The sequence below is a fragment of the Candoia aspera genome, chromosome 16 (assembly GCF_035149785.1).
Source record: "Candoia aspera isolate rCanAsp1 chromosome 16, rCanAsp1.hap2, whole genome shotgun sequence".
Taxonomy (NCBI): Eukaryota; Metazoa; Chordata; class Lepidosauria; order Squamata; family Boidae; genus Candoia; species Candoia aspera.
The window spans coordinates 3398372-3422718 of NC_086168.1; the positions used below are offsets into that span (position 1 = coordinate 3398372).

The 24347-nt window shown below is 43.9% G+C and overlaps 2 protein-coding genes across 2 annotated transcripts in view; one reads left to right on the forward strand and one right to left on the reverse strand.

Annotated features, from left to right (window-relative positions):
- Nucleotides 1-24347, reverse strand: part of ASB6 (ankyrin repeat and SOCS box containing 6) — a 114522-nt gene that overhangs the window by 26018 nt on the left and 64157 nt on the right. The gene's annotated exons all lie outside the window — the stretch shown is intronic.
- Nucleotides 13447-24347, forward strand: part of PRRX2 (paired related homeobox 2) — a 58249-nt gene continuing 47348 nt past the window's right edge. Inside the window, exon 1 of the mRNA XM_063316147.1 lies at nt 13447-13669. Coding sequence (XP_063172217.1) covers nt 13447-13669 — 223 coding nt within the window. The remainder of the gene's footprint in view (nt 13670-24347) is intronic.

A 24347-nucleotide genomic window follows, 5' to 3' on the forward strand; every position in this document is an offset into this window, starting at 1 on the left:
TTGCAGAGTCAATACCCACATGCTTATTTAATCTGAGTTTCAGGATCTGTGTGAATCCACACGAGCCCTTGGGATGGGTAAAAGTTGATTTAGATCTTTCTAGCCCTCAGGAAGAACTGCAAAGCTTTTCTCCTGCTCCACATCGTCCCAAACATTACTATCCACTGCTACATTCAGCCCCCATTCTTGACATGGAGTTACACTTCATGGCTCCAGTTCGGATGAATCATGTGCCGGTAAAAAGCCTTAACGGGTGTGTTTTGGCCTTCTCCAGGATCTTCTGCTCTTGCGGACGCGACCTGATGGAGCAGACCACAACAGTTGCCTTCAGGTTTGAAAATGCAGTCAACTGGAATCAAATCACTCCCATGGGAGAAAAAGAATCAATTGTGCTTTTTTTTTTTAAAATCATCTGGAGAAAGTTTGCTTAAAAAGAACTTGCAGATGAGGAAGAAAAACAGAAGCCCCTTAGCCCAGGAAGATGGGGGTGGGGGGTATACAGAAAAGCAAGAGAGACTTTCTGGCTTTGTATGAATTGCAATGCCTTTTTTCCCCCCTCTTATCAAGAGACATATCCACCTAGGAATTCTGTAGAAGGTGGGCTGTTCCCAGTAAACTCCAACTAAGTGCAACTTTAAGTAATGGAATTAATTTTGTAAATTGTCCGGCTTCCTTCACAGGACAATCCCCCCCACTCCCCACCCCCCCAATTCAACCAGTCTTGCATTTTTGGATCACAACTTTTCCACCTCTGGGCTCCCAAACACTTGAGCAGGCTTGGAAAGGGCTCCGGAGGGAATCCTTCATGCCTGTCATGTGCTGACTTACCAGGCTTTTGCGCTTGATTTATGTCTATTACACCAGCTCGTTGTACAGAATTACTGTCTTAGTAGCCAACTGGCGCTCCCGAGAGACGAGCAAGCGAATTTTCCCATGAAGTAGCCAGGAGAAGCTGGAGGACCAGGGGTAGGAAAGCTGAAGGCAGATTTTGAGGAATCTCACAAAAGTGCAAATGGGAAGCAGGGAACGTTGTTTGGTCCAAACCACAGGAAACTGGCTTATATTGTCTCAAACTGCTGGTCAACCAACATCATCTCACTCATTGAGAGGGTCACGTTAGACCCATCCTCACTGCTACGCCCTAGTGCAATTTTGGCAGCTTTAAGATAGGTGGACTTCAACTCCCAGAATTCCCCAGCCAAGTCCAGACATGGTGGCTGAGGAAATCTGGGAGCTGAATCCACACATCTTAAAGTTACCAAGTTTGAAAAACACGGAACTGGTCATTTCTTTGATGATGTCCATCTGCCTTACCTGTTCTTACCCTTCTCTTCCACTCCTCTCAACTTTGCCAAGAATAATCATTTTTCCCCAGTCCAATGTCTCCTTGTATCACACGCCCAAATCATGTAAGTTTCTTCTTGCTGATCCTTATGGGAACAGTCAACCTTTACTTGGTCTATGACTGATGACCTGGTTCTTCTTGAAGTCCTGGGTACCCTGAGTAAGCATCTCTAAATCCACAATTTGAAGGCATCAATCTTCTTTGGCTCTCTCTCTTCTAAGCAGCAGAGTTTAAAGATTCTCGGTATAGAGTTTGCGTGGTTGAAAATAATCTATTTTCTTGGGGAGGCAGGTTGGAGTGGAATAAATATGCTCTTCCTAGGATACTCCATGCCAAATGTTCAAGAATTATTTCGTGCATGGCATATGAAAGATTTTTCCCCCCTCCTTCCTGTCCCTCCACTCCCACAGAGTACTGATTTTTACGGAAGGCCGAGCCACCAAATATTCTCCTTATTCTGGAAACAGTTGGCCAAGAGGGGAGAGACACATGGCCTGCAAACGGCTTCCTTTAACCTCTAGTGTAAATAAAGCAAATTTATTGCTTTGACCTTCCAGATCATCTCTGGTACGTGCTTCCAGTGAATGAAACCCAAGAGGTCAGAAGTGTAACCAGCTGGAGGGTGGTGGTGGTGAGGGACTGTAGAACTCAAAAGAGAGAAAAACTAGGTTGTGCCACTCAGAAACTTGAGAGCCAGAGAGTGGATAAGGTGCCTTTCTCACAGACTCTTGTTTATGTATGTCAGGAGTACAGAAGAAACAAGAGGTACATGAACTTTTTGATGTCCAGGGAAACCATGTTTTCTGGCCTTGTTTGTATGGAGGTCCAGTGGAAGGCCACCATGCTTGTAACTCAGAGATGCAAGGCATCTTTCGTTACTTAGAGCCATCCAACACTGTTGTTCTTGGAAATATGAGGGGGGACACTCTTAAATTGTTGGAGGAAAATTCTGAGCGTGCCTTGGACTGCAAGAAGATCAAACCAGTCCATCCTCCAGGAAATAAAGCCAGACTGCTCACTGGAGGGAATGATATTAAAGGCAAAACTGAAATACTTTGGCCACGTAATGAGAAGACAGGACACCCTGGAGAAGATGCTGATGCTGGGGAGAGTGGAGGGCAAAAGGAAGAGGGGCCGACCAAGGGCAAGGTGGATGGATGACATTCTAGAGGTGACGGACTCATCCCTGGGGGAGCTGGGGGTGTTGACGACCGACAGGAAGCTCTGGCATGGGCTGGTCCATGAAGTCACGAAGAGTCGGAAGCGACTAAACGAATAAACAACAACAACACTCTTAAATAAAGAAGCCAGCTTGATGCTGGCTAACAGGTAGCCCTGATGTGGAGGACACAATACAGCATGTTCCAAAATGGTCATTTAGAAGACTCATGTCAGCCCTTCAAGGCAGACCTGTAATGGTATGTGGGAATGACCTTGGGAGACAGGGAGAAGAGACCCAGCCAAGGGAACTGTCTGATAAAAGGAGAATTAGCTCACCTGGCCGTGCTTCCTGTCTGGTCTACTTCACAAGGCTGGTAAGATCAGACTAGGAAACCAAAATCACACAAGCTGATGCTGCTTTTATTATAAGGTTATAATAACAGAATCTTGCAAGCCTGAATGTGCTTCCCCCCTCCCTCCCTTTATCTTCAAGAGAACTAGGGAGGGTGTTGTCTGAGATGCTTCCTCGGATTACAGTTCTGCCCTAGACTCAGATTTCTCTTATCTGATCACTTGCTTGTGTGTCCTGCTCCTCAAGGTTATTCCTTCTCCCCATTACAATCCCCCTTGAGCCAGGCTTTCAATAAATGTCAATTTTCTTACTGTTTTATTGATTTTGAATTCTAATTTGAATTTTTCTGCGCAGCCCAAGTTGTGATTTTTAGGTTTGGGCAGCTGCAGTTCAGTTCCTCCCTTGAAGGTGCTAACGCTTGCATGGAAAGCGTGTGTTATCGCTAACACATTAAGCATCTCCAGCATTAAGAGAATTGGATTCAGTGCATATTTTCATATGACTGGATTAACATGTCCAGATTTCACCAACAGGCTAGGAAAAAAAACTTGCAAAGGGAGAAATGGGATTTGGGAGAAAGTGAGATCAGCTGGTTTTGTCCAGGTAGAGTTTCATACTTTGCTTTTCAAACACTGTTTTTGAATCTCTGCAGATTCCGCCCCACTTATGCGGCTGAATGAAGACTGAAAAGGTTTTCTTTTTCTTGGCAGATTCCTTGTCTGGGGAGGAAAATGTCAGAGTCAAATTTCAGAGTCAAATTTGACTCCTGGTGTCTCTCTGGACACATCTATGTAGTTTTCTGGACAGTAATATAGAAGTAGGAATCAGCTTTGTGCAGTAGTCCAGACGAGAAGCACCTCCAGAATTGCTAGTTCTAATTTATTAGCAGTAGCTTGCAAGTCTGAAAGTACATCTCTCCCCCCTCACCTTTACAGTCCAAGAAACTAGGGAGGGTCCCTTCTGAGACTTTTCCCACACCCATTTTCCTTCTGTGGGCTCAGCTGCCTCTTATCTGACCATCTGTAGCTTTTCCCCCTGTCACCCAAAGACATTCCCACATACCATTACAGTGGGTTTCTTGCTAATTTTTTTCCCCCAGGCCTGCTTTCTAATTTTCCAAAGTCTTGGGATCTCCTAGTTGTCTCCCATCCAGGTACGAACCAGATCAGATCATGCTCAGCTTTTAGAGATCAGCCAAAGTCAGAGATCCACATCCTAGTCACCATTTCACCAGGGACCTGCTTGGCCAGTCTGATTTGCCAAACCTCCCTCGCAGGACTGTCATGAAGGAAATTGCTTGTGTGTGCGTGCGTGGGGAGGAATCCGAGATGTTGCCCTGAGTTTCTTTGACCCAAGGCATGATATAAATCAGAGTAAGACTGATAAGCTTGTTAGCAGCTCCTTTTCATTATCTGCAAATGTATTGATGGAAAATTGATACCTTCGTTAGTCCCGTTGAATGAAACCACAAATAAAGATAAAAGCACTTGATTGTCTTTCACTGAAAACAGATGGCTGTCCAAACAATCATGGATGGAGCTGGGACCTATTAAAAATAACAAGATGGGCACTAAATGCATTTAATCCTGTATAAATTTTGGAACTGAAGATGGGATGGGGCAGAAACAAGAGAAACAGTCCTATGCAGAGCCTTTAAGTACCCGAATGACAGAGGAAATTGCATTAACGTGGCCTGTTTAATTTATTTATTTTCCTTTCAAAATCACCACCTTGACCTCCAGGGCAGGGGCTGGAGGGTATCCTGAGATTCCCAATCCCCCCTCCCCCATTTCCAAAAGGGCCAGCAAGGAACACGGTGCAAAACTCTTAACTTCTCAATGACTTACTGTTCCAGCTGTGCCAAAGGTCCAGGGGTAATTCTGGGCTCCCCTGCTGCACGGCGCATAAGTCTTGGCGTGTCTAAAGAAACTTTAGCGGCCTGCCAAGAAAACTTTGTGCCTCCCCCTCCCGAATCAGCAACCTCTAATTCTCCCTCCCCATCCCACTCTGCCGCCCTCCTGTTTCCTTTCTAACTCGGTTCTCCTTTGATCATAAAAAAGAAAAAAAAATGCTCATATTTCATCTTCAAACTACCAGCAATCACGAGATCCGCAGTGATTGAGACTTGATTATTCTCTCCACGTTGAAATGCATTTGGGGGTCACTCCCCCACCCCCGGCCAGCCTCCTGCCCCAGACCACCTTCTTCTGGCAGAGACACAGAGAGAAGGTAGGGATCCTAATGGTGGATCCCTGCAACCAAGGAATCCTGACTTCTTTTAACTCCCCTCCCGCAACCCCATCTTAACTCCCTTCCCGCAACCCCATCCGCCAATATCATCCAAATATGGCCCAGGGCTTTTCAAGGCTGTAATCACAGCAAGATGCGTGAAGGGGCAGCCTCCGACAATGAAAAGTTTGCTGGGAGGTCAAAGGTCACACATACCCCCACTGTAGGCTTTGAACCCCCCTAGGCTTCTGTTTTGGACCTTTCGTCCCCAGCATGGAAAAAGAGCAGCCTGGGGATTTTTAAAAAGATTTTCTGTATGAGAGCATCTGCCCATCTGCCAAAAACCTTAGTTGAAGTGAGAGGAGCAGTCATGCCCTTATTATTATTATTATTATTATTATTATTATTATTATTATTATTATTATTTACACAACAACATGAAATCACAGCTGCCCATTCTTTAGCTGGTGTTGGCCTTCATTCGCATCAAATTCTTCCCAAGGAGTGTTGCAATGTATTGGCATAGTATATATGCAGATTTTCTAAGTGCCGTCCAAGGCTTTTTGGAATGACACCCAGTGTGCTGATAACCACTGGGACCACCACGGCCGGTTTATTAATTAATTAATTAATTAATTAATTATTCAAATTTAATTACTGCCCATCTCCCCCAAAAGAGGGACTCTGGGCAGTTTACAGTTTATGCCATAATCTTTCAACAATTTTCAGATCTTGATACTTTGTGATCTTCTCCCATTCTCTGTCTTCCATTCTGCTATCCCCTGGTATTGCCACATCAGTTATCCACACCTTCTTCTTTTCAACCACAGTTAAATCTGGGGTGTTGTGCGCCAAGACTTTACCAGTTTGTATTCGGAAATCCCACAATATTTTAACCTGCTCGTTTTCGACTACTTTTTCAACTATATGTTCCCACCAATTTTTCATTCCTGGCAGATGATAATTTTTACAGATCAACATCATCATTCATCCATTCTGCATGGTTCTGGCCATATTGACATCTGCAAACATATATTGGTAGAATTTGCCAGCCTTTTGTGAGAAAATAAGGAGGAGGAGGAGGAGGAAGGGATGATGATGATGATGATGATGATGGAAGAGGAGGAGGAGGGGGAAAGTATCAAAGCCACAACAGTGTTAAGTTTTTAAAATATAGGACTGTAACAGATTTGGACATATTATACCAGCCAAGTTGGGCATCTGCTTCACTAAGGAGAAACTTTTTAATTTTTTTAATAGAGTCATGTGTTTTCACATCTGCCAGTAAAAATAGAATACGTCTGTGCTAGTGAATTGATTGTCATCAGTTTGAAAGAATCTTAGCCAGAAATCTGGGAGGGAGCAAATCTCTTTATCCTTGTTGCTTTCTTCAAGTAACCATTATCTGTCAATGCAGAACAAACCTAACATCTATGAAGGCTTTCCAGAATGAGGCAACATGGACTGCAACTCCCATAATCCCCCACCAACATGGCCAATGAGTGATCCTGGTTTAATCCGTGGCTTATTGAAGAAAGCATAGTTGCCTGGGCTTACATGCTGTGCTAGGACACAAACCATGATTTATAAACCACAGTAACCACATTCACAGGACACCTAAACCAGAGGGGCTGAACCCAGACAGTGAAACATGAGCAAGGTTAGATTACTCTAAAATCTGGTTCAGAAACCATGCTACCCTATCATGTGGCTTGTTTACAGTTGGGTTGCTTGGACATAGAAACCAGTGTTTATGCCACAATTATTTTTGCAAATGATGGAACTTCAACATAAATTTGACAATGTCCTTGAGGACTTGTGGGTTGTATCCCAGATGGAGGATTCAAAAGATCAGTTACGGGTTCCAAAGCAGGACTGAACCGTCTTTGCATATGTGGGTATCAACAAGTGACATCTCATAGGTCATCACTTGCCTTCCTTGCTGATGACATCATGGTGCTATGACATCACTTGGCTTGTATGAGATGCCTCAACATTAACAACCAATGGCCTCAACGCCTTCCTCATCCAGGCCTTTCTCCATCTATCCTCATCTGATGGACCACAACAAATATATAGAAAAATTAAATCTTAGAAGTCTATCAACATCCCCAAATCTATTCTTCCACCATTAATGTTGTCTAAGAGAAGGGGAAATATATTGGTTGTTCCTAAATAAGAATAGAATAGAACAGAACAGAACAGAACAGAACAGAACAGAACAGAATAGAATAGGATAGGATAGAATAGAATAATAGGATAGAATAGAACAATAATAATAGAATAGAACGATAGAATAGAACGATAGAATAGAATAGAATAGAATAGAATAGAATAGAATAGAATAGAATAGAATAGAATAGAATAATAGAGTAGAATAGAATAGAATAGAATAGAAAAATAGAGTAGAACAGAAAAATAATTAGAATAGAATAGAATAGAATAGAATAGAATAGAATAGAATAGAATAGAATAGAATAGAATAGAATAATAGAGTAGAATAGAATAGAATAGAAAAATAGAGTAGAACAGAAAAATAATTAATAGAATAGAATAGAATAGAATAGAATAGAATAGAATAGAATAGAATAGAATAGAATAGAATAGAATAGATCTTCAAAGGCCCAGAGTCGCTCTTAGTGAGGTGGGTGGTGACGAAATATGAAATATAAGTAAATAAACACATTATATCATAAATTTGAGCTTGACTCTTCCACCTTTTGACAACATGACCAAAGTGGTTTGCTATTGTCATCTTCTGGGATGAATTTTAGATCCACTGGCTTTCTCAGTCCTATCAACAGATTCTGATTTGGGATCTGCTTGCCAAGAGAACTTCTCAGCTTCATCCTGATGCTTCCTGATGCTACTGGCTGGTCTACCCCACACCACCGATTTGACTCTGGGGTCAGGGGTCCCATATGGGCAGATCCCGAGCAACCCCTCAGGGGAGGGACCTGTGGCTTCATGTTTTATTTCTGCATGGCCCCTGACCTCTTGGAGCACAGTTCTGCAGAACTTCCACCCTTCCTCACAGTTGTCCTTTTGAACATCTCCTCAAGACAACCCCGTGTTGTCTCCTGGGACTGTAGGATTCCAATCATCTCAGACATGTTTATGATGGTTTTTCTGAGGAGCATCTCCTTTTCCAGGTTGGCCAGCAAGATTAAAACACATCTCTCGGGTGACAGGTTGAGGAGCATTGGACTAAAAGCTGGAATAGGCCAGAAGATTTCCTGGTCCTGTTTATTTCATCATCCTTGTTTGTTTGTTTTTCAAGTTATTTGAAAGATCATCTACAAGTTTTCCTAGGCTTGACTATCATCTACCGAGGACCTGTTGTCCTCTCTCATTATAGATTGATTGGAACCAGGGAAGGCAGTTTTTAGCAATGGCTCCACATCTTTGGAACTCACCTCCCCAGGAAATGCTTACAGCCCCCCTTATAGAAAAAAACGTGGAAAAGAAAGTTGAACCAAGTTTTCTTTGGAAGTATCAGTTGGTTTTCTGATTGCATATTTATTTATTTATAGGATTTCTAAAGTATTGATGCAATGGGTCAAAGGGTGGGCTTCTTGATTGTGACTGTTGGATTAGGACCGGGGAGATGTGGGTTCAAGTCTAGCCCCAGTCACAGCAACTCAATGGGTGTCTTTGATCCAGGCTCTATTTTTCAATCAGACCTACCTCGTAGGGCTGTTGTTCTGAGAATAAAATCGGAAAAGGTCATGCATGCTGTGGACTATGCTGAGGTTGGGGAAGAAGGATGAAATGTAAATCTAACAAATAAATAAAATAATTCAGGCCCAACAGAAGGGAATATATGGAGCTCAGGGTTGAACCATGAAGTTTGTGGTGCTCTTGTTACCTAGTCGGGGAGTGAAACGTCTATGAGCAAACAACCAAGCTCAGAGAGCATCTCCATAATCCAGGCCCTAATAATTTCTTACTTTATTCATTGGAGACGTTACGGAGGGATATGAGTGATATTTTCATGGCATTCATTTTAGTACGACCCAGAAAACAACAGTTAATTTTCTTCCCTCCCCACTTGGTTTTTTTTTTTAATAGCTGGATGGCGGTTTTTTTAATCAACAGCCGTTGGTGCCCAGTTTTCCAATGCTTGTAAATTGCTCTGCCCAATCAAGAGTAGAGAGGGAGAAAATGCTTCAAGGAGGAGGACATGGAAGGATGTTTTAGGAGGGAATGGCAGACAGTCAACACCCAATCATTTGGGACTTGAGCTAACATCATTATGAATCACCCCAAATGTGGGGAGAGTCATCTGGAAACAGCCAACCGATTCAGCGGTGTAACAGAATTTCTCAGCACCAGCCTCTAAAAAGGACGTTGACAAGCTGGAGTGAATTCAGAGGTCTTCCAAGGGGTCTGGAAACCAAGTTTTACAGGTAGTCCTCGCTTAACGACCACAATTGGGACCAGAATTTCAGTTGCTAAGCAAGGCGGTCATTAGGTGAATCTGACCTGATTTTACGACCTTTGTTGTGGCAGTCACTAAGCAGATCACTGCAGTCGTTAAGTGAACCACGTGGTTGCTAAGCAAATCACACAGTTCCCCATTGATTTTGCTTGCCAGAAGCCAGCTGGTAAGGTCAAAAAAGGCGATCACGTGACCATGGGAGACTGCAACGGTCATAAATGAGAACTGGTTGCCAAGCACCTGAATCGTGATCATGTGATTGCGGGGATAGTGCAACTGTCATAAGTGTGAGGACCGGTTGTAAGTCAATTTTTTCAGGACCGTCGCAAGTCTGAACCATCACTAAATGAATGGTTGTTAAGTGAGGACTACATGTATGAAGATCTGGATATAGTCAGCCTGCAGAGCAGAAGAGAGAGGGCAGATGTGATAACAATCTTCAGATAGACATCTAGAGGAGGGGATGAAGTTGTTTTCTGTCCCCCTGAAAATCAGGATCAGGACCAGTGGGTTAAAACTGCAAGGAAGGAGATTCAGGCTAGACATCAGGAGGAACTTCTCAACTGTATGAACTGTCAGCCAGGGGAACGGTCTGCCTCATGAAGCGGTGTCCTCCTCTTCACTGGCAGTCTTCAACCACAGGCTGGATAGTTGTTGTTGTTGTTGATTCGTTCAGTCGCTTCCAACTCTTCGTGACTTCGTGGACCAGCCCCCTCCAGAGCTTCCTGTCGGTCGTCAACACCCCCAGCTCCCCCAGGGACGAATCCGTCACCTCTAGAATATCATCCATCCACCTGGCCCTTGGTCGGCCCCTCTTCCTTTTGCCCTCCACTCTCCCTAGCATCAGCATCTTCTCCAGGGTGTCCTGTCTTCTCATTATGTGGCTGAAGTATTTCAGTTTTGCCTTTAATATCGTTCCCTCAAGTGAGCAGTCTGGCTTTATTTCCTGGAGGACGGACTGGTTTGATCTTCTGGCAGTCCAAGGCACTCTCAGGATTTTCCTCCAACACCCCAGTTCAAAAGCATTGATCTTCCTTCGCTCAGCCTTCCTTATGGTCCAGCTCTTGCAGCCATATGTTACTACAGGCTGGATAGACATCTCCCCAAAACATTTTAGAGGAGCCAGTCTAAATCTAACCAAGCGATTGGTTAGCTAAAATGACCTCTAAGCCCTCTTCCAACATAACTTATGAGCAGGGGGATGTCACACCACCCCAGAGAACAACTCAAAGCAGAGGCCTCTCCCCCTGCATGGGATGTATACGGCGGGATCCACTCCAAAGGCAGGTCGACTCAACGGAACACCATCGTTGTATAACAAGCAACGCCCAAGTCAACAGACTCTGCTTTCAGTCAACGTGCCTTCCCACAACACACCCGTCCTAAAGGCCGTTGCAAACAACTGCACTTTAAGCCAATGGGTTTGCGACGTGAACCCACAACTTTGGGAATTCCCCCAGCTGCGAATTCAAATGCATCCACACATTCTAATTTTGGATAGCGTTAACCTTGATCTGTGGTTTAGTGTGCTCGCCTAACCCCCAAATGTCCCAGAGTTTCCGTACAATGTTCTTGATTCTCAGACCATGCACTTTCCATGCTGAGTCATTAGGAACGATTACAATCTTACAGTGATCCTTGCAGATTTAATGGCTGAAGTCCCACAATTTAATTCAAGGAGTTGTTTGCATCGTCTTCTTCTTGGAAGTCCGGGCAAATCCAGCATGCCTCATTAGCATGTGGATTAGCATGTAAATTGAGTTGTCCCACAATGCAACTCTGAGGAAACTGTTGCCACTCCCACTTCCTCTTTCTCTCTTTCTCATTCTTCCACCCAGGGAGAAGCAAGCATGCTGCTCTGCTTTCCATCCATCAGGGTCACATGCTCAGGCCTTGACGAAGGATTCTGCCCCTTTCTTCCACACAGCCCTTGGCAGCAAAGAGGGCTGAGGGTTTAGGGCAAACTAAGTATTTAGAAAGAACAGAAGAACAAAGGAACTTCATCTTTTCCACCAAGATGGATGTAACAGAAGCAACAATAAAGTCAGTAAGAATCCGTTTACTTATCTTAACCTAATCTATCTAAGCGTGTGATTCTTTATCCTTGGGAGGGCTGAGTGTGTAAGATCAATAACCTGTGTTTCTCTGGCATGCTCATTAAAGCTATTTCAAGGTAATATTATTTTTCTGTTCCAGCTTCTCAGCTGTGTTCTAAGCTCTGCTCCATTTCAGTGGTTCTAGCAGGCCACTAAATTGGCTTCACTTCTCTCTTCTGTTCGTGGAAAATTCTGCCAGATGTAGAATTCCAGGGGACCAGAAATTCTGCACACATTTATCTGCTTTTTGGGATGGTTCCAATTCAAACTATCATCTAGGCATGGATTTTGAACACACACCGACAGGAAGCTCTGGAGTGGGCTGGTCCATGAAGTCACGAAGAGTCGGAAGCGACTAAACGAATAAACAGCAACAGGGTTATTACTTCTCTTTACAATTTAATAATAAATTGTGTTCAAGAGGACTTTTACATTGTTTGTAAATTGTTCATCCTCTTCCCCCTTTGCCCTAAAATAGAAGTAAAATAAGGTCCCCCCCCACCCCGTGGTTTTGATTTCTGTTTATTTATTTGTCAGAGAAGGGAAGAAAACAGGAAAAAAGATGAATGCTACTGTTCTTACAGGTAGCTGATATTTCATGGACTTTTTGAGAACCAGATGGAGAAATAGCTCATCAACAGTTCTTCTGAGTCAACAATTTGTTTTTCTCCTTTTTGGATAGGAAACCACCAGGTGATCACAGAGCGGTAGGGTTAACAAGGAAGTTAAAAAAAAAAATCAGTCCAGAAGGAATCCCGTAAACCGCTGCCGTGCTGTTGTCATGAAAACAGCATGACTCAAAGGGGCATTTATTTGTTTTTTTAAAGTCAAAGGGGAGTCTTTATATATCAGGAAAGTTTTAAAAGTTGTAGGGAAAGACGGCTGTTCTAATAGGCTGAACCTGCCCCCCTCATCTGCATAGCTCCACCCTTGTAAAGTGACACATTTGGGGGAACTAACTTGCCCTCTTAACACCCCTGCCGGGTGACAATCGGCTTTGTCCCCATAAGTCCATTTTTCTTGATTATTTTCTTATTTTCTTTTTGTTTTGTTTTCCTTCTGGGAAATTTGCAGGTTTCCAATGCCAGACGTCTTTCATTTCACATTTTTTTGCAAGAGAGCCCAATTGTTTTGAGGAGGGGGAAGGCCGGTGGGTGTCAAGGGAAGGGATGCAAAGAAGGAAATTCTCCCCCCCCCTCAAAAATTATGTTTTAAACGCAATAAACTGGGTTGGCTTCTCTCTAATTTAACCCTTCCTCTTTCCAAACTTGGGTGTGTGTGTGTGTGAAAAGGAGAGGAGGCGAGATTGAGGAAGAGCAAAAGTGGGGGGGCTGAGGGAGGGGGGTGTGAGGTTTACGGATTTCAAGAAAGCGCTGTCAGTCTCGGGAGGGAAGGGGCGAAAACTGCAGTCCGAGACGGGTCAATTTCAATCTGGACAGGAAAAAAAAACTTTACTCCCAACTTCGGACCGAAGGAAAGTTTTCTGGAGTGGCGGAGCGAGGGGGGGGGGGGCGGATAGACCAGAAGGAAAAAAAAGTTTGGAGAATTTCGCTCGCTCGCTCGCTCTCCCCAGATTGCCAGAGACGGACCCGCGGAGAGATAGGATATAATAAGCGGCGCTCACGCCCGCCCTGAGCAGGCACACACACACACGCACAGACGTGCACACACCCCCGGGAAAACGTAGGACGAGGAAGAAGGGGGGGGGGACCAAAGCAGACCAAAAGTTTTCGGGGGGAAAGGATTTGGGGAAGCCCGGGTTTCGCCAGATCGCAGCTCCTGCCTGGGCGGGGGGCTTCCGCACACCCTGGATCCGGGCGCGATGGAAGCGGTGGCCGCCTACGGCGTGGACAAGCAATTCGCCCCCAACCCGGTTCGCCTCTTGGAGCCTGCAGACAACCCCCAGGCGCGGAAAAACTTCAGCGTCAGTCACCTCCTGGATCTGGAGGAGGCGGCGGTCGGCATGAACGGAGCCCGGGAGCCCGGCTCGGAGGCTGGGGAAGGCGGCAAGGGGGCGTTGGAGCCCTCCGGGGGGAGCAGCGGCAGCGAAGGAGGCGGCGGCGCGCTGCGGGAAGGTGAGCACGTCGGAACGCGCGTCGGGAGGGCGCCTGGGCAACTCGCGGCGGCCACCTTCGCGTCCCGGGGCAGGGAAGCGCGGACGAGCGGCTTCTGGCGACGCGAAGACGCGGGGGAGCCAGGGGATGTCCCCCGGGAGGGAAGGGCTGTGACCCGGCTTCTTGTGCTGTCCAGCGCCGAGCACATGCCCAAGAGCCCCGTCGCGCCCTCTGTGACCTGAAAATCGCAGGGAAATCCGTCTGGGGAAGAAAGATTGGGGGGCGAGCGTGATTCGGATGGTGGATATCAGAGAAAAAGTGCCGGGCGAAGTCAAAGTGGCCTTTGGAAAGATGCTGCCAGTTATGAAGAATGTGCCTTGTGGAAGGAAGGAAGGAAGGAAGGAAGGAAGGAAGGAAGGAAGGAAGGAAGGAAGGAAGGAAGGAAGGAAGGAAGGATACACCACTAATTTCCTTGATTCAGCCTGATTTCTTCACAAGGCACCCTCTCCTTGGACTGCGTGCCCAACAAGGGGGTTGGAACAGAAAAAAAAAGCCTTTGCAGGTTAATCCCGGAATACATATTTTCCTGGAATAAAATCAGGGTGAATTCAAGCAGCCGTGGTTGACTGAAATCTTGAGCGCACAATGTGGAGGATAAATCCTGCATGCGTCGGGGAGATGCCTTGCAAAAAAGGCAGGTGTGGGATCAGCCAGAGGGATTCTGCTAGCTTGGGGTGCAAGAGAGAAAACCAGGGGCAGCTTCATATTAACACATAGCACCTTTAATATAGGCTATAAACCTCCCTTTGACAGTGGCACGCGTCTCGTTCACCGGCAAAGCTTTGGTGCATCTGAAGGAACCAAACAAAACCTCTTGCAGAAAACTACTCCTGATTCTCTTTGACATCAACACAAGGTTGAGAGATTTAAAAGATGGGCGATGCACAATCCCAATTGCATTGCCCTTCTGGATCGGCTCCATATTTCGAAAGAAAAAAAAAACGCCAACGGTCTGCATACGGTTGTGGCGGCAGATAAAGGTGCTGTGTAAATCAATCAATCAATCAAATAAAAATAGAATAAAATAGAATAAAAGAATAAAAAGCAGCAAGTTTTTGCCTGGCAAATGCGTTAGTATTCTGGCCATCTTACAGAAGAGACACTTAGGGTGAAAAACGTGTTCACTGTCACCATCAGTAAAACCCTAATTTTGCCCTCCTGCGCAGAATCCATGTTTCTATTTCTTGAATTAACATTTGTTAGAGAGTTCTTGGCTCTGATTTTTACGGACCCAAACTTCCCTTGGCAAGGGCCTGTTCTTTTTCTTCCCTCCCCCCTAATAATAATAATAATAATAATAATTTGCCATCCCCAAACAGCCCAGCTTCCAAATACTGTTGGGTTTTATTTATTTGATTCTAACTCGAATTATCAGATTCAGATCTCAGAGAATCCAGCCTTGGTTTTCCCATCTGTAAAATGAGGTTAATAATATTGATCGCTTCTGCAGTGCCATTTCAAAGAAAAAACAGCAGGTATTCCTCTTGGTAAAAATGCAGTGTATAGAAGTAAACAGAACACTCAGTTATGGAGCCAGTGCAATATTTTGAAGCTTCGATGTTAGATGCATCCAGAGCAGGATAAAAGTGGATTCCTACGTGCAGTTTTGATCTCATGATGGCTTCTGCACAGAAATGGTCCAATGGAGATCCAATAAATCATTTGTCCCATTTTCTCTTTCCTTCCTTCCTCCCTCCTTCCCTCCCTTCCTTCTTCTTTTCAGTAGACCCATTTGGCTGCCAAATCAGGCTATAAATGTGCATATGTGAAAATACATCATGTACAAAATCTATTTATTTTTCTTCCCTTGATTTGGATTGAGTTTTCTGCCTGCCACATGAGATTGTAAAAATGATGATTTAGGAACAGCAACTTTATTACTTTCCCCATGGATATGGAGACTTCTGTCTGCGGTGTTTCTTCTGGAGTAGAAAAGCAGTGTTTTCACAATGCTTACTCTAGATTTACTCCTGTCCGCATTTGAACCAAGCCTGGTTTTGTTTAAAAGATTACAGATCAGCTCAACACCTTTTCCTTCTGGATTCCATTCTTCCAGCATAATAGATTTCATTGGCAGGTCTAAATTTAAAAAGGCCTTTGATATGTTGGGAAGAGAGGCAGTAGCTAAGTTAAGCATTCAGCCTTACACTATTATAGTCTTTTGGAACGGGGCAGCTATAACAAATAATAATAATAATAATAATAATAATAATAATAATAATAATAATAATAATAATATACAAAACATAATCCTGCTGTAGACTGACATGCTTTTCCATATAAGCATGCACAAGCAGAGGATAGCATTTAGTCTTAAAAGTACAGAAGGCACGTTAGCTAAGATTCTGCATGGTTACCAAAAATATTGTAAACTGAAAAGCCAAAAAAAAAAAGGCAGGGGGGCGGCTTCAGTATTTTGAAGAAGGGGATATAGGCAGGATTTCCTTTTTCCATGGCTGAATAGGCTCTGCAGATACAGTAATTTCCCTGCTTCACTTTAGAGGAACAACATTTCCCACCTAACTATGGGTTTGTTGACAGTTGATTAAAAATAAATTTTTGGAAAAGGAGTGGCATATAAGAGGAAGGAAGGAAGGAAGGAAGGAAGGGAGGGAGGAAGGAAGGAAGGTCCCTATTTCTTTTTTCCATTGTTGCCTCCCCAAATATTCCCGCTGTACATTGTTACATCCCAATATTTATTTCTAATATTTGGCTATTACCTTTTGAGATGAAGCTTTCTGGTGGCATTTTTCTTTTAAACCAGATCTATATTTTTTTCAAACCATCACACAGTAACATCCATTTCAGAAATATATTTAACAGGCTAGTCTCTGGATGAGCCAGTTGGCTAACCTGGTAGATAAATGCTTGGATATAATCTCTGGGCACCTTGGCCTGCACCGCCTTTTCATAGACACATTTTAATGGGTGGTGAAGTCGTGTTCGTTTCCTGGCACAAAGATTCAGTGGCCTGCCTGTTTTAATTTCGTATATGGGGATTTTTTACAGGGTGAGGAGCATTAGAGTTCCACAGGCATCATATATATGATGCTAATTACATCCTTAAGGCCCTGAAACCAAATGGATGTCAAATCTTTGGGGTTTATCAGTTGTATTCAGCAAGCATTTCAGACCACCAAAATCTCACCAGGGCCCAAAGACTGGAGCTGCTAAGTGTAGGATCTGCACTTATGTCATATAAAATAAAATAAAAACGAATGCGTTTACTCAAAGCCTTCCATCCACAGCTTTGATCTCAGAAAATAAGCTTTGCTCTCTGTAATTTCCATCCCCTCCCAAAGTTATACTGGGGAAGGGAAGGTCTTAAATGGGGCAGGGGGGAAATTTGCAGAGGTTAAATAGAGTGCATTTGGACGGTAACCTTTCTAGCATGCTGCCCAGCCTTTAATTAAATAATAATAGTAATAATAATGTGGCTATTCACGGCTTTATTTCCACATTTCATTAGACACTCTGGCATCAACTTAAAAGAAAGTATATGCACTTTGCTGTAAAAGTGGGCTTGTTACTTCAAATGGAATGCGCTTGAGATTTGTTGAGATGCCCCTGATTTGCACCCAAAAAGTTACACATGTGCTTAAAAAATTGCTCCCACCAGAAAGAGAGGTTCAAAGTACTCTGGTCTGGTGCATCTGGTGGCTGTTTTCTTTTTTATGTTTTATTATAGTCATCTGCCAAGAGTCTTGGGACCATGGCAGGTAATAAATCTAAGCAGTAATAATAATAATCTTCAGCTTGTGCATCCCAAATAACAGCCGGAAGTATTTGCGGGATTTAAAGTCGGTGGATCAGAAATGATGTTTAGACTAGTTTAATACAGTAATCTGATGGTGCATGTATTAGAATTTCAAGAAAGCTGTCCTTGTTTCTTAAGCCTCCGTTTCTAAATAAAATGCCACGTCTTTCTGCAGTCCGATCAGAATTTGGATTTATTCCATGGCTTTTCCTCTCTGTTTAATTTTCATTATGCAATGGATACAGCCAAAAAAGATAGATGTCTGATATCGGGGAACCAGAATAACAGTCTTCTTGTCTGCTTGTAGCAATTTTGCACCAAGGCTGAGAGCATTGGCTAGCGCAGCAAACCCATTTTCTTGTTTCTACAGTATCTTGAATCATAAACGGACAAACGGGCCGGGTTCACACAACATCTCCGAACCACTGCAAACCTCCCACCCCCAAGTTAAACAGGCTGTGTGAATGGAGGTGCCCTTTCATGGCCCCATTGTGTGAATGCAATACGTCCCTGGTATGGACGAAAAGGAAATGCGGTGTAAATACAGGCACTTCCCTATCAAAGTGTGCTCGCCAATATCCGTGGCCTTATTCTAAACACGCTTACTCAGAAGTAAGTTGTAAGAGGAGAGCTGTGTTGTTTTATTTATTTATTTTATTTTATTTTATTTAACTTTTATCCCGCCTTTATTCCGTTACTCTACGGTACCCAAAAATCAGAGTGTCGAACACATTTTTTAATGCTGATGAATTAAATCTGTATTACCGTACAGGCGCCAGTCTCAATTTATTTGATTAGCTTAAAATAACATTTTTAAAAGGCATGAATAATTCAGACTAAGGTAAGCCACACTGATATATAAAGGACTGTGATTTATCTCAGCTAACCTCTTCCCTTGCTTGAGGTAGGGGATTCAATGCAAGCGTTGGGATCTATCCTGAGAAATCAACAGTTGTAAGAGGCTTATTACCAAGAACGGACGGTGCACAAGCACAGGGTTTTATAGTGTAAAGTTTGCAAATTAACCGGCTGTTACACCGGACTCCACTGAGTTCAAGGCGTTTACTTGAGGAAGCATTTAGAAAAACAATGTATAAACTGAATGGGTTCAAAAAGGTTCACACTATGTTGTCATTTTTGTGATGGGAAGGGCAAATGAATCAATTCAAAGGTGTAATCACCTGACTGCATTTAATTCAGCTACATTTATTCCGAGCGTCAATCAAAGTCAGGTTTTCTCTCGGCCACACCCACTCCCTCTTCTGGCTCTGCCCACTTGTTCAGAGTTTTCCCTTGGCCCCGCCCAGTTTTCCTCCTGGCTCCACCCCCTTCTTATCGGGGGCATCTGGCATCTAGCAAAAACCAGCTGCAGCTGGAGTTTGAACAGCTGAGCCCCTTAAGGGATAGGCCGGCACTCTTAACTGTGACAAATGTGGTTGCTTAGGTCTTTATTTGCAAAAAAAGGTGTAAATTGGTTTTCAGAGGCAACCGATACCAATGCACTGCCTCCCCGCTGTAGTATAAACGTCAGGACCAAATTGCCCTGGGGAGTGAATAGTTTTAATGAATTAAATATGTTTTATTCAAAACGTCCCCTCTTCCAGTTGATTCGTCAGCTTCATCTTTGATCTTTTATGTTTTACAGATTTGATTATAATGTCTTTTTTGATCGTTGTGAGTTGGCCAGAGTCATTGAGAGTCGGGCTGCATAACAAGTTTAATATATTGTTGTTGTTGTTGTTGTTGATTGCACAGTCAGCCAGGTGTGTAGACTGGATTTGGCATTTTGGTCCTCCTGTCGAGTCCTTCCCAAGGGTAGGCAGATGTTGCTGATCAATAACATTAAAGGTATCGTTGCAGGATGTGAGCCGTTCCCAGTGAAGCTGCCTTTTGCAATCGCCTGGTGGTGATTTTGTCAGGGCCGATGGTGTTCCAGGGGTGCTCCAGATGTTTTGGGATTGCGCCAAGGCACCTATTGCTCTTGGGCCACCTTTGCTTCCTTTTGCCACAGTCGTCCTACTTCTGTCTGCAGCCTTTGCATTTTCTGATGTCCTCCAGTTCTTTCTCTTCTCTTCTGCCGCCCCCAGGTACTGCAGTGGCCACTGTCCACACTTCTTTGTCTGTCCGATCAACAGTTGTTAAGTCTGGGGTGTTGTGCGGCAGACGCTCGTCTCTTTGAATTCTAAAGTCCCGGGCACTTTGGCCCCTTCATTTGCTATGACCTTCTCTGTTTTGGGTCCCCCCAGTTCCCGCTGGCAGGCGAGGGGTCTCTCCTGCAGATCTTCCCGCACACCGTCTTTGCTACTGGCTCATGCCGTTGTTTGTGGCCAGCCGGTGCGACCGTCTTGCAGCAGCTGACCGGGCGATCCTGGTTTCTTCAGCTTCTTTGCAGAGACGGCGTTGGCTGTCGGTGGTGCCTTCTCAGTCCTGGCTCTGGATGCCTTCGCTCTTCAGGCCTGGTCTTGGGCAGCCAGAACGAGGAGCCCCCGTCTCCCTCTTCAGCCTTCCTGCTCTTAGCCATTGGCAGGCCTGGTTGTGACCTGCTTTGCCTGCTGGTTTTTTTATGAACTGGCCATATCATACTTTGCCTCGCCAGGGCTCTTTAGAAAAGAGTCCTGGCAAGGAAAAGTCTTTCTTTCTTTCTTTCTTTCTTTCTTTCTTTCTTTCTTTCTTTCTTTCTTTCTTTCTTTCTTTCTTTCTTTCTCTCTCTCTCTCTCTCTCTCTCTCTCTCTCTTCCTTTCTTCCTTTCTTCCTTTCTTCCTTTCTTCCTTCCTTCCTTTCTTTCTTTCTTTCTTTCTTTCTTTCTTTCTTTCTTATTTTCTGTCCCGCCTTTATTATATTTATAAATAACTCAAGCCGGGGAGCACACCTAATACTCCTTCCTCCTCCTATTTTCCCCACAACAACAACCCTGTGAGGTGATACTAGCTTCTGTGCATCTTCTTCACGGTCCTTCAGACAGTCTTCCAATGCCCTTTTTAATTCCTCTGCCGTCTGGTGTACTTGCAACATTCCACCTATGCTCCTTGTCTGTCAACCTCGCTGCGTGGATCAAGGATGTGATTCATTGTCAGTATCTTTCTGGTCTTCCTCTCCAGGGCCCCCAGTTCAGCTCGAGTCCAGTCCATTATTCCAGCTGTGTATCCAATGGCTGGAATTGCCCAGGTGTTAACCGCCTTGATGGTATTTGTGCCACTGAGTTTGGGCTTTAAGATTTTCTTCGCTCTTCTGCTATATTCACTACTAACCTCCTTCTTGACTTCCGTGTGCTTGACGTTTTCAGCCTGAAGGATGCCAGGTATATGAATGATAGATCTTCTTCATCCAGACTCTTATTTCTATATGGCATGATGATTGATGATTGATGATGATGATTTAGGCAATCTACAATTAGATTCACAAAGACTGGTGGGAACTTAATAATTCAAGTCGTGACCCAGGACCTAAGATTTATTAAGGTAGCATGTGAGGGTATAGGCTGCTCCAAGCAGAGTATTTTTTTTTAAAATTAGGGTGTTCAGGTCCAATAAATTCAAAATTTCCAAATATCGAGGGAGTCCTTTAGTATTGCTCCAATCACAATTGGTATAGGTGGATTTCTTTTTCCATAAATTATTATTATTATTATTATTATTATTATTATTATTATTATTCCACCTGAGGTTAGGTTTTCCCCAATGCTGCTGGCCTTTTGCAAGGCCCTAAAATTGGGGCAAATCTCAGGGGGAATAATAATAATAATTATTATGATTTATGGAAAAAGAAATCTGGGGCCCCATGAATATGATAGAGCCCATCTCTTGGCTTTCTTGGTGGTTATTTATGAAGCTCAGCTGCTAGGGTTTTTGTTTTATATAATGTATTTTATCGTTTTTATCTATTTTATTGAAAGCCGCCCAGAGTCACTTATGTGTGCAGTGACCGTACGTCCTTTATTCTCAAGGCCAATCTGTTATTCTTTATTTATTTCAGCAAGCCATCCTTTAGCTTTATTTCATTTAATTATTTCCTTTCTTGGTTTTGCTCTTGAATATTTCCTTTTTAAAGCAAAGTTATAAATATAAACAGTTCATTTGTTTTGGATCCTTATGAACCTCTTTCAGATTTGTCCCTTTTTCCTTTATCTTTTCCAAGAAAATATGGTCACTGTATTTATGTAGGATGGGCGGCTATATAAATCAATCAATCAATCAATCAATCACCATTATTTGAATAGTTAAGGAGCTGGATTATTTGGGGGGCAAATTATAGGTCTTTAAAGCATGGCTGCCTTGGGCCAGTCTTTAAAAACTGGCTACCTGAGAACAAGGATATTTAATCCCAAACAGTGGCTGAGAAGGTAAGAGATTCACGCCTCAGCCACCACCCAGGAAACTCAGCTGCAGGAAACTCTCATTTGACAGTAATTAGGATGATTCACAAACACATGCGGGCTTCGCTTATTTACGCTGCAATTCTGCAGTTCTGTTCGTTAGTTAATGGGATGCAACTCAGGCTGGTCATGATGTTTACTGAGCGGGATGACAGGACCCAGAGACGCATCATGCGCCCACATACACGTGCGCTTCCCTGCATAGGCTCACATGCAGACTGCTGACATGAACGGTTCATCTGGGGCTTCTTCTAAATCTCTGGTTCCTTTGCTATCATCCCATTTTCTGGGTATATTTGCAGGTGGTGGTGATGATGATGATGAAGATAATAGAAAAGGAGGAGGAGGAAGAAGAAAGAAGAGGGGGAGGGGGAAGAAGAAGGAGAGGAGGAGGAGGAAGAAGGAGAGGAGGAGGAAGAGGAGGAAGAGGGAGAAGAGGAAGAGGAAGAGGAAGAGGAAGAAGAAGGAGGAGGAAGAAGAAGAGGAAGAGGAAGGAGGAAGAGGAAGAGGAAGAAGAGGAAGAGGAAGAAGGAGGACGAGGAAGAGGAAGAAGGAGGATGAGGAGGAAGAAGAAGAAGAGGAAGGAGGAGGAAGAAGAAGGAGGAGGAGGAAGAAGAGGAAGAGGAAGAAGGAGGACAAGGGGGAAGAAGAAGAGGAAGAAGAAGAGGAAGAAGAGGAAGAGGAAGAAGGAGGAGGAGGAAAAAGAGGAAGAGGAAGAAGAAGGAGGAGGAGGAGGAGGAGGAGGGGAAAGAAGAGGAAGAAGGAGGAAGAGGAGGAGGAAAGAGCTACTTTACAGGGTTCCACATGCGTCCTGTTGTGCTTCCCTAAGCCCAAATCAATCTCAGATGATTTTACCGTAATGTGTTGGACTTTTTTTTTAAAGAACAGCTCAGTTTGGAAGAAATTACACATGCTGAAACCCAGTCAGAAGCTATTCCGTGTTGTTCTTTCTCTGCCCTTTCTTTGTTTGCATAGCAAGGTCATTCCCGGTGGACAGGGACAAGGCCGGCCATTGTCCAATGTGATGGAGTAAGAAACCCAACGACTGGAAATGGAAGAGATTGCCCCTTCCTTGCGCATAACCACGGTGCCTTTCAGAACGCGAGCGACCCGTTTTTCAAGGGCCGAGAAGAATCCGAAAGTTGTAAAAATGGAATTTTGTGCCTGTGTGTGTGTGTGTGTGAGAGAGAGAGAGAAATTGGAAGAAAACAAAGCAGGATATTGTACAGTTGTATGGTTTGCTTTTAAGTTATCCTTCTTAAAAAAGCATCTCTCGGATCCGGTGCCAACTTCTTCATTTGACAATTTGCAGCGGAGCTTATCACGAAGTTAAGAGTCAAAAAATAGCCTTTCCTGGGGCTTAAACCAACAACGCCAAAGAAAACATGGCAAAGTGTTGATTTGACCTGTGGTTTTAGGCATGGATTGATAGCTCCTTTTTTTCCCCTCTGCAAGCAGCAAAGGAAACCCCAATTTATAACGGAGCTAAACGAAGACCTTAACACAAAGGAAGGGAGCTGAAACTTTGCAAACATCCGGAGGGAAAGAAAAAGCTTTTTACAGGGTCTTTATTTGAAAGATGCAGAAACGGGGGAAGTGGTGATCAGGTATTGTGGATTTGCAAAGTTCTCCCTTTAATGTCCCCGTAAATCTTCCTTTTTCCACCACAGCCTCTCTCTTTCTTGTTTAAGAGAAGAAAAAAAATACATTCAACGCAAGCGTAGCTGTTATCCTTCGCAATTCTGTTACTTAAGATTTTTCCTTGGACTCCTTTAAATAATCTACTGATGATTCCCAAGATGGTCACCTCCTGAACTGTAAGCAAAGGGTTGAAGGTTATAGAGGAGCAAGGCTGAGGTCAGCCCAACTTTTCGATGGAATAAATCCGCAGAGGGTCCCGCTGCCCCGTAAGCGGTTTGTCATTGACTTCAGAATACTTTTTTGTTTTAAAAAGGAGGCTTCAACTGACAAAACTTGCTGCCCCTAATTTGTGAGCTGGGGTCTGCTGAAGAAGGAAGAACGCCTGGTCTTACCGAAAAACCTCTTTTGCAGACCATTTAAATATTTTTCCAGATGCAAGTTTCCAAAAGGATGGAGGCTTTTCAGATTTCTATTTTCATGGTCCTCCTCCTCCTCCTCCTCCTCCTCCTCCTCCTCCTCCTCCTCCTCCTCCTCCTCCTCCCTTCTTTCCCTCAGCTAGAGAGCTGCAAAAGTGACATTCTGCCCAAAAGGAACATTTGCCATTTTAGATTGGAAACTCAACTGTTTTGAACAGCGTTGAAAGTACTGTAGGTGGGAGCTGAGAGATGCAATCCCAGATGATCACACTCATCATTTCTATTGATTCATTGATTCATTCAATTTATACAGCCACCCATCTCATGGATGGGACTCTTGTCCATCATCCCTTGAAGAGCGAAAAAGTTGCCTGAAGGAACCACCCACCTTCCTCCTTTGTATTACTTTGCCAATTACTAATT